General features: G+C 36.1%; 1 protein-coding gene across 1 annotated transcript; it reads right to left on the bottom strand.

The window, feature by feature from the left end:
- Nucleotides 1-1,546: 1,546 nt before the first annotated feature.
- On the bottom strand, nt 1,547-9,845 carry LOC108265277 (tumor necrosis factor receptor superfamily member 14). Its single transcript, XM_053680373.1, has 9 exons — nt 9,431-9,845; nt 7,789-7,878; nt 6,752-6,877; nt 6,509-6,658; nt 4,926-5,010; nt 4,643-4,809; nt 4,447-4,463; nt 3,723-3,781; nt 1,547-3,632 (listed from the first exon to the last, which is right to left on the bottom strand). The coding sequence occupies exons 1-9, from the start codon at nt 9,468-9,470 to the stop codon at nt 3,593-3,595; spliced, it is 774 nt and encodes a 257-aa protein (XP_053536348.1). The 5' UTR covers nt 9,471-9,845; the 3' UTR covers nt 1,547-3,592.
- Between the last annotated feature and the right edge of the window lie 568 nt (nt 9,846-10,413).

The following is a 10,413-nucleotide window of genomic DNA, read 5'->3' as shown; positions in this document are numbered from 1 at the left end:
TGTTCAAGTCTACATCATAACGAGAAGCTTTGTTACTCAGGTCGATGTCTGAGCCTCCGGGGCAAGAACGACCTTACGCCTCAGGCTTACTCTTCGGTCCAAATTGATGAAGAAAATAATAAACTCTAGTCTTAGTCTATCATAGAAAAAGAGGATTCACCAGTCACTTCTAAAGTTTACAAATCTCCACCTAAGTGGATTTGGTTTGTTGCAGAATAGTTTCAAGCAGGATAACAATTGTCAATACTGTAATTAACAATAACTATGGCGTAAGTCTTCACCACAAAAGTACATCTGCTCAGCATTTCTTAAGAATATGTGTGTGGTTTTCAGTCACTTGAGCACAGGATGTTGGACCAACCCACAATACCCTGTTACATCCAAAGGCTTTTAAGCACTTTGCATCTTTCATATCACACACGTAAGCAAAGCATCTTTGTTATTTTAACACTTTGTATTCATTCAGTAGACATGTATGCTAGAGCTTGGCTTAGGTCATATTCATGTGGGTCAGGAAGTGGTTTAACAGCAATATCTTCTACATACATTTTAGTTCTTAAAGTTTTTTGTATTCTTATGATTTTTCATATCTGTTTCTGAACATCTCCATGGCACTCCCAAAGTCGATCAGTCATTGCAGCTAAAGCAATCTGTGGGGCCCTCAGAGATTGCAGGATCATGTGGTAGTTGTCAGTGATCAGCACGTCCCGATGATTCTTTATTCTTCCTGCCCTTTCTTCTGCTCTCTCCTTTCTTGCTCTTCTCTTGTCCCTGTGGGATCATTTTGCAGTGTAAGATGTCACATTGTCCTCTGAGGGAGGCTTTAGTAATATTTGGAAAGCAGTCACCAACAGTTAGAGTTTTGTTTCTGGGTGTAATTTTTTTTAGTTGTTGAGATAGGAGATACAATGCAACGGGAGGTAAAGGACTCCATATCAGAGGCAGGGCCGTCTACAACAGTGCATACCCAGAAATGTTGTGGCATTTCTTCAAATTCACAATAACATTAATAAATTCATAATAATATTATTCTAAACACATCTCAAGTATTAACAATAAGTTATTTTTAAAAAATATATAACCCAGGCTATGACGCATATTATTGGGTGCTTGAGCCCCCATCAAAAGGGTCTAAATCCACCTATGATATTTTACAACTAACCCACCCACCCTCTGCAATTTCTCCACACTTTGAATACCTCTGACCTATGGGATATTCCAAAAGGCAGGTTGAGCGATGAACACAGTTGCTGAATTGGAGTTAATGTTCATAATGTTATGGTTAAGGTTTTTTAAAACTAGCTTTCTGGAACAAAAGACTTAGCTATTACTGATAAGCCAAGCCAAATGATCTGACTCACTGAAAAGAAAAGAGCCAGAATTCTCATTCACATTGATGCTGCTCACCGTACTATTAGGTACACACATACTACCCAGCAAACACATGTGTCCCTAACATCTGTAACTGGTTCCCCATTGGTTATATTTTGGCAACTATTTTACAAAAATGATAAAGAAACATCTCCTCAGACAAAATTTCAACAGATCAATGATTACATATCTTTTTTTTTTTATTTTTTTTTTTATCCGTTTTTGTTAAGTCCTGTAATGCAAGTTCCTGTGCAGGTTATAAAAACAATAATGTATTAGAACAAGTGCATTAATATAAACTTGTGATTTGCCTTGAAGCTGGAACTTCTATCAGAGCTGCTGTTATTTGAAAAATAATCAACACCTTCAGACCAGTCAGAATCGAGCATTTAACAGCACTGTGATGTAAAACAAAAACACAAAAAGAAAATATTAAGAGTACTTAATATTTCACTAATAGCACTTTTTATTACAACACAGTAAAAAAGTAATTTACATTAAACAACAATTGAAAAAGGCCTTTGATTTTTACTGGTTTTGGCTACACCATCCAAATTGTTCATGCTTCAAAATAAAAACAAGAAATACTTTATCAATGCGGCATGGCATGGAGGCAATCAGCCTGTGGCACTACTGAGATGTTATGGAAACCCAGGTTGCTTTTATAGCGGCCTTCAGCTCATCTGTATTGTTGGGTCTGGTGTCTCTCATAGATTCTCCATGGAGTTCAGGTCGGGCGAGTTGTCTGGTCAATCAAGCACAGTAATACCATGGTCAGCAAACCAGTTACTAGTAGTTTTTGCACTGTGGGCAGGTGCCAAGTCCTGCTGGAAAAGGAAATCTGCATCTCCATAAAGCTTGTCACCAGATGGAAGCATGAAGTGCTCTGAAATCTCCTGGTAGATGCTGCACTGACTCTCGACTTGAGAAAACACAGTGGACCAACACCACCAGATGACATGCCCCCACTGATGACATTCTGCACGTCTGTTTCTCATCAGATTTTCCATCCAATCAAATGCACGTGTCGTCAACACATCAAATAACACTGCGCATTTCAAGGCAGTTCACGGGGACTTTAAAATACATTGTACTAAAAATTTCTACAATCATTTTAATATCAAATAGAGTATAATGATTAACATTTTTACAGTTTTGAATCTGAGTACAGTTAAACAGGCATAATCAGTGTTTTAATTATTAGTAAGCAACAATGGCAAGGAAGAAAAAAAACCCAGAATAAACTGTGAAAGGAAGTTTCAGTAGGGAAAGCTCATCCTCCTCTGGCCAGCATATTAATATTAACTCATTAACGACTGTGACAACAATTTCTACAGGCAACATTGTCTTTAAATGGTTATTTTTGAAGCCCCCTACACCACCACCTCTGCTCACACCACACTGAAGCTGTTGGGTTTCCAAATTTAAGTTACACCGATGCATAATACCATTCCAATATGTTTCATGGGAACAGGCTTACACAAGGTCAATAAAATAATTTTGAAATGACTGCCAGGCTAAATGTACACAATACCTCAATGTTATGTAAATATGTGATATGAACAATTGTATATACATTAACATGTATACAGGATTGTAAGATAAAAAAATCAAAGATCTACTAAAAATTAGACAAAAATTCGTTTCTCTTGGAGCATGAGTTAAAAGATAGGAAAATGCACTCGACACCAAAAAGCAAAGTTTGCTAAATTAATTAAAAATAAAAATGTAAATGTTGTGATTGCATATATTTAAAACAGGTAAGACTCTAAATTAGTATTGAATTCTAAATTGGTTCAGATATAACCAGTTTCCAGAAGAAGTGACATAATTAATTAAATGGAGTGAAGCTGAATTAAACTGTTACATGATCTTCATGTTCCTGGTCCAGAGTGTGTTAGTAAATTTACCCAACAATAAGAATCACAAACAAGCAGGAGCAAAACAAGTCCAAATCAAACTTCTGTTGAAGTCTCAATCAGGCTTTGGTTATAAAAAAAATTATCCAAATGTAGCACCATAAAATCCACGACTGTACTGTTCTGGAAATAATGTACTGTAGCACGATCCCCCTCTGCCTTGAGGAGAGTTTGTTTGGGTTTCCAAACAAAAAATGTCTATTTCTCCTTTTATACAGCTGGTGGTTTCGTAACACACTGAAATAAATCCTTGTGGAGGAATTCACAATGTTCTCACATGTACAATGTGTTCCTTGTTCCAATCAGGTTACAGCTGGTGAATCTGTTTCCTTTTTTACCACCCTAGAGGAAAAGAATAATAACATTTATGATCTATAGTATGAACCAGCTTTCATTATGCATTCATGATGAAACTGAAGGGGCAGCTCTTACCGATTACTGGATGATGTGACACATAATGAAGTTTGAAGTCCTGTTTCTTCTACAGGACTCTGTAAGCACAATAAGAAACAGCATTAATAGATCTACAAACACAACCAGTTCACCTGAATGAAAGATGTAACCAATAAGGAGTACAACTTTAAGTGGAGAGTAAATATGGATGTTACATCAGCATAGTCCAATTATAATAAATGAAGAGAATCTCAGTTTTGGTTTCCAAAATTTCACACTACAGGCTAACAATTCATCAGCTTTTACTATTCATCCATTACTGAGTTGAAGAAATTGTGATAGAACAGGAAATCATCAAAACTGCACTGTGGCCTTCCAAAACTTGTCACTACTGTGTTGACTGTCATGTATATTATGATGAATTTAAAAAGAAATATAAAAGGAAAGAAAGTTAAATAAACCATGTTACAAATTGCTAAATATTATACTTATTCTTTTTAACAAAGTCACTTTTCTATAACATAAATTACAGATATTAACTGCATCAAAAGTAAGCTGAACAAAACTAATGAAAATCAAGTGTCAAGCAGTAGTTTTGATGAAAAAAATCTGCTAATAAACTTTGCACAGTATTGCTTCAGTATTGCAAGAATTAAAACTCATTCATTTAAGCAACTAATATTTTTGAGCTGCTTATCAATAAGAAAAAACAAAATGGTAAATGTAATAAGACAATAAGACTGATTGTAAGGTCAGCACTTACTCTCACTTGTGTGAAAGCTGTAAAACAAAACAAAAAGGGTGTCAAATGTTTAGATAATACAAGCACTTGTCACAATATACTAGTTAAGAATATTATAGTATCTTCATGTATTAGATATTTGACCACATGCCATGATTTCCACTGAACATAATCAACTGATGCATTGTTTGGAAGAAAAAAAAAGAACACAACTCACATTTGATTGCTCCTCTGTGCCACAGATATAAAACTATAACAGACAGTATAACAAGTGCAGAAAGTGGAATCAATATTAGGTAAACAGATCTTCTCCTTCTTGGTTTGCATTGAACATCTGTAATGGAAGTGCCTTCTTGGTCCACAACCTCATTATTGACCCAACAGCTTGAAGAAAGAAAAAATGAAAACTTTTACACAAAGAAAAATACTCTGGCTAAAAGGTAAAGAATGCAAGATGCAAACAAAAATATTACAGTTTATATTACAGATAAATAACTTACTCAGTCCATTTAGTGCAGTTCACACCTTTAGGAGAATAAAATCCTGGTGGACACGGCTCACAAACTGTATCCGAGGCCTTAGTGCCTGTAAATGAATGGTGAAACATCAAGAACACGTCATCCTCAAACACACTGAAAATTCACTACAGTGCAGCACATAACATTTTTACAATAGAACCATTCATCCATGTTTTTAAGGATGCAGTGTTTCCCAATCCTGCTCTCGAAATCTCTCTGTACTGCACATCTTTAACCTTATGACAGTCTTGTTAAAGAATTCATGTGTTTTATGGGAAATAAAACTAAAATGTGCAATGAAGAAGTATTTCAGGAGAGATGTAAGAAACTATGTCCTAGTGAAACTAATTTCACAAAGTCCTGTTTTTCTTTTTAATGCAAATATACAAGTATTCCTTTCACCTAACCTGCCCTGAATTTTTTCTTTAGCCCCGAATAATTCTCAATTTGAACCTTTATGGTTTTCAATTAATCTGTTTTAACACTAACTTTGTCCATATTTTAATATTATTGATGTTTCCAGGTACCTGTATAAAATACTTTTATAGACTGAGTGCTACTGAGGCAACTATTTTTCACTGACTACGTTTACATGGACAGCAATAATCTAATTATTGACTTTAATCTAAGTAAGGTAATAATGTGATTAAGGTGTTTACATGAGTCGCTTTTAGAATACTCCTGTCATGTACCCGTTTTACATGTTAATGATCATAATTAGATTAAGAGCCCGCGTCATTACGTCACCGCGCACGCCGTCCGACATCCCTCCAGAATTTCACATATCAACATACAGTTCGTCTTCGTTATGGTACCGTATACAGTTTTGGGTGTTTTATTTACATTTTTTACGAACGCTTCAAGTGCGGTTAATTATTAGTCATGCTATACGTGCAAATAGACAACTGCTTGAAGCCGTGGGCTGCGTCTCAAATCGCATACTTACCTACTGTATAGCAGCCGAGATGCATGTATTTTTCCACACTACAGGCCTATAGTGGGCAAGTATGCAGTTTGGGACACAGCCAAACTCTCTTGTTCGCCGTAAAACGTAAAACTGCCATGTGTGATCGTGTCCTGTCGCAAAATGCGGTGAAAACGCTCACACGACGTTCATAATGTGATTAAGGTGTTTACATGTCTGTAATGCATGTCCATAATACGATTAAAAGAGGAGTAATGCACCTGTCTTAATTCGATTAGAGCTTAATTAGAGTATGACCATAATTAGATTAAGGTTGCTGTTTACATGGTAGTTTCTTAATCAAATTATGGTCTTAATTAGATTAAGAGTGGATTATTGTTGTCCATGTAAACACAGTCACTGATTCACTCCAAGATCTGAGACATGTAGTGACTTTTTAGGAGCTATAGAATGCAAATCTCTGCAAGAAGCCAAAGCTCTTATTTCAGATACATTTTCCAATTTTCTATTATTTGGCTAAACACAACTCCATAAACAAGCATTTTTTACTAGGTACTTAAGTGTCAAAAGCATTGACTCAGAGTGGCACCTTTTTGAGTGTGACAGTGATCAGAGGAAGGACTGAGGCTTTAGTACCCACCTGGAGTCTTTACTTGCTGCCCTGGTTCACATTCACTGTGTTTTGACGCAAGAGAACATTCTCTACCTGACTTCTGTATGCAATAATATCCATCCAAGACCTCACATACTGTATCCTTTATTGTGGTACACTCCTGCAATACATAAAGGCCTAGAAACAGAACATCAGATTTGAAAACCCTCAGATTAAGATTATTGAAACAAGAATTTAAGACTAAAGACAAACAGGCACAAAGATATTTACCTGTGTCACAGGATTTACATGAAAAACATTTGTTAAGGCCGTTAGGTTCATTCATAAACATTCCTTTGGAACAAGGTTTGCATGATGTACTGTAATCACCAGTGCAGTCTCTGAGAACCACCGACCCTGCAGAACACAGAGATAATTTGAACTGAGATTATATTAACTGATGAGAGTGCAGAGGTGAGAGTTCACCATAAAAACGCCATCAAAAATTATCAATACAAAGGCTTCTTTAAAGTGCTGCTAGCAGACATTAAGCAAAATACCACTAGTAAAACATAGTACTATGGTGAAGGGGGTTTATGGCCCCATAATAATCTCCATCCCTGAATTGGCTATATCTCACTCTTCTCTCCAGTAATAGATGGTGTGTGACGGTCATTCTGGCGCACTATGGCTGCTGTCGCATCATCCTGGTTTATGTTACACACTGGTGGTGGTTGAGGAGATTCCCCCCACCCCACTCAAATACTATGTAAAGCGCTTTGAGGGTCTAGAAAAGCACTATATAAATGTAAGGGATTATTATTATTATTATCATTAAGAAATCCATGTTCAAGATAAACCACTGAAGAGAAAGATTATTACAATTAGGATAAAAATGAAATGTTAAATAGAATGGTATTTTTGCAGTACAGGCTTTTAAAATGGAAATTTTTCAGACTGCATAACCTCAATTGTTTTGTTAATGGGAGCACAGTGACACAGATTTGCAACTTCAAAGCTCTGCATGTTTGTGCTCTCCAATTTCCTCCCACTATCCAAAACTACGTTGGTAGGTGGATTAGTGACTATAAATTGCCACTACATGTAAATGTGTGACACCCTGTGACAGACTGGCATTCCATCCAGAGTGTATCCCTGCCCTACACCCAGCGTTCTCAGGTAGGCTCCGGATCCACCTCTACACTGGCCAGGATAAAGCAGTTACTGAAGATGAATTAATTAATTTTACTGCCTAATAACTTTATACGCATTATTCAGCTAGGTTTTTCTTTCTATTACTTAATGACTTAAGTATCAATATGTCATACCTATATTACACATAGGACAACATTCTCCAGCTGCTGATAGATATTCACTTGGGCCACATTTAGCTCCATATGTGAGGACAGCATAAACACCTGTTAGGAGGCAAAACAAATAGTTTTTTTTAATGCATGTTTATACTTTCCAAACAAATATACACAAGTAGTAGAGTTTCCAAAATTCTTTATTTACTCATGTATTTACTCATGTATTTACTTAAGTATTTACTCATGGTTCCTTAACAATTTATAGTAGGATTTGAGCTTAATTAAAACATTTTTAAACATTAAAGATCGGAAACTCTTATTGTGATTTCACCAATGTATCTAGCTGTAAGCCGATGTAAAACATAAGTTACGTTTTGTGAAGTCAGTGTGAAGCAGGAGCACGGCTTATTTGTTTGACAAGCTGTTGACACACACCATTGTGCATGTTTATCTGACACGAATGCATTCACCAACAACCAGAGAGAGAGAAAAAAAAACTAGGATAACTCTGTCAGTTATTTGGTACACATTCTTAATATCATGGTCTTGTACATTTTGGTGTTTAGATGATGTATAGATGGGAAAGCTAGTGCAGACTTTTTTCTTTTTAACTCTAGTCAGATGCAAAGTTCAGTGATTTCACTGCACTAACACATGAGTTCAACAAGTGTGCTTATTATTTAAGTAACTTGGCAGTTCACTGATGACAATCATTGGGGAAAATGATTATTACAAAAGGAGAGCATGGTGGTGCAGTGTATAGCATTGGTGCATCACAGCTCCAAGTTGCGTGCAGTGTCAGCGTGCGGTGTCTACGTTTGTTAATCTCACCTCCAGAAAGCATGCCTAGGCATGAATGTGTGTGCAATTAACTATATGGTGTTCTGTCCAGGGTGTACTCCTGCCTCATGTACCCAAAAGGAGGTCTGGATCCACCCTGACCCTCACCAAGATAAAGCAGTTACTTAAAATGGATGGGTTAATGTATGAATATATGTAGCTAATACTGAAAAAGTCTTGCCCCAACCTGATTAAATTTTTTTTTTAAACCCGAAGGGCGTTTCAGACTGGCAGTGGGGCACACAGGATGTAAATAGCACACACAGCAGAGGAAATCAAATCATCTACACCTTCAGGACCATCGCTCCTAAGCTGTCTACGCGCTGTAATAACCACAGTAAGTTTCGATATGTCTATAAGCGATAGTATTTTGACAGTATGGACACATTAACATTTTAGGTTGTAATGAAATAAAATTGCGAGATGATGAGAAGGAAAGTATGGGGTGTTAATTATGTAGAATATATATATATATATATATATATATATATATATATATATATATATATATATATATATATATATATATTTTTTTTTTTTTACGTTACTTGCTGTATCTGCGCTTTATATCAGCAGAGGCGCCTTTGTTGTGACTGTAATGAGTCACTATTATATCTTAAAATGAAACTATTCATACGTGTACTGTACACATTTTCTCGCTTTAGAACTAAACAGGTTTGGCCTTCATGTTTTGCGTTAAAATGAACGTTAATACAATTTACTAGTTCATATAAAAATTAAATAAATTAATTTATAATCAACGTCCGGAATAAAGAGCAGATATAAAGTGTAATGTGAGCAGGTCACACAGCCTGCGTACCGAAAATGTACAGACGAAGTGTCAGAACCGTGGATTTCATTATTCTGACACAACACAGAGTTAGATCAATACAGCAGAACTGGCTGATCACAGTATGGACCGCGTCGTGTCTTCTCGCTCTAATCGTCGACTCGTAATACACCCTCCCGTCACTTCCTGAATTTTCTTCTGTAGTCGAGTTGAATCTTTTTCAGCAGTGTCGCGACCGACGGGTTTTATCTCCGTAACCGAACCAATTACTATACTTTTACTTATACTTTAGTTTTAACTAAAAACAACGTGAATTACTTAGAAGTTTCGATTCATAATTATTCCATAAAATGGCTGCTGTTATTGTTCTCCTCTGCTTTTCTTCTTCTTTTTGTTTTAATGGCGGTTGGCAAACCAGTTAAAGGTGCATTACCGCCACTTACTGGACTGGAGTGTGGGCAGTAGATTGGCAGAAAAAATAAAATTAAATGGAAACTAATAATAATAATAATAACAATAATAATAATAATAATACCAAAACAATACTACATAAGTGAAGTGAATTCTCTTATATCATGTAGTCTCTTATATTATGAACTGCTATTAAGACACCTTAGATACGGGGAATACTGGGTAATAGTTTCTGTTTGTGTGTCTCTGTGCTATCAAATACCTATGATTAATGTATTCATTTAATTACCTGTTTGAATAAGCTGATCAACTGCCATCCTTTATTATAGCTGACACATGTATATTCTATATCTCGAAAAGAATTATTTTTGCAGTGTGCTGTGTCTTTTCTAAATCTGTCTAGCACCTGCACAAGTAGAAACCCGCCTACTATGCAATGCTGTTATCAATGTGTATAAATACTCCTGTTCTAGACGAAATAAAATGGATGTCTCTATGAACAGCAATGTGTCAGTGTGTTCATTTAGAATCCCCAGGACTGAAAGCTCTGTGGTAAATCACACTTTCTCGCTCATTGCACAGAACTAAGAGTTAAAAGAGAT

Source organism: Ictalurus punctatus, chromosome 5 (genome assembly GCF_001660625.3).
Source record: "Ictalurus punctatus breed USDA103 chromosome 5, Coco_2.0, whole genome shotgun sequence".
Lineage (NCBI taxonomy): Eukaryota > Metazoa > Chordata > Actinopteri > Siluriformes > Ictaluridae > Ictalurus > Ictalurus punctatus.
Note: the sequence above shows the minus strand (reverse complement) of the source record. Positions and strands in the feature narration are given on the sequence as shown.

Coding starts and splice junctions, on each gene's coding strand:
- LOC108265277 (XM_053680373.1), bottom strand. CDS start 9,470: ATGAAATCCACGGTTCTGACACTTCGTCTGTACATTTTCG. Junction 6,878..7,788: donor TTGTCCTATGTGTAATATAG/GTATGACATATT, acceptor TGTGTTCTGCAG/GGTCGGTGGTTCTCAGAGAC. Junction 5,011..6,508: donor GCAGCAAGTAAAGACTCCAG/GTGGGTACTAAA, acceptor ATTCATTTACAG/GCACTAAGGCCTCGGATACA.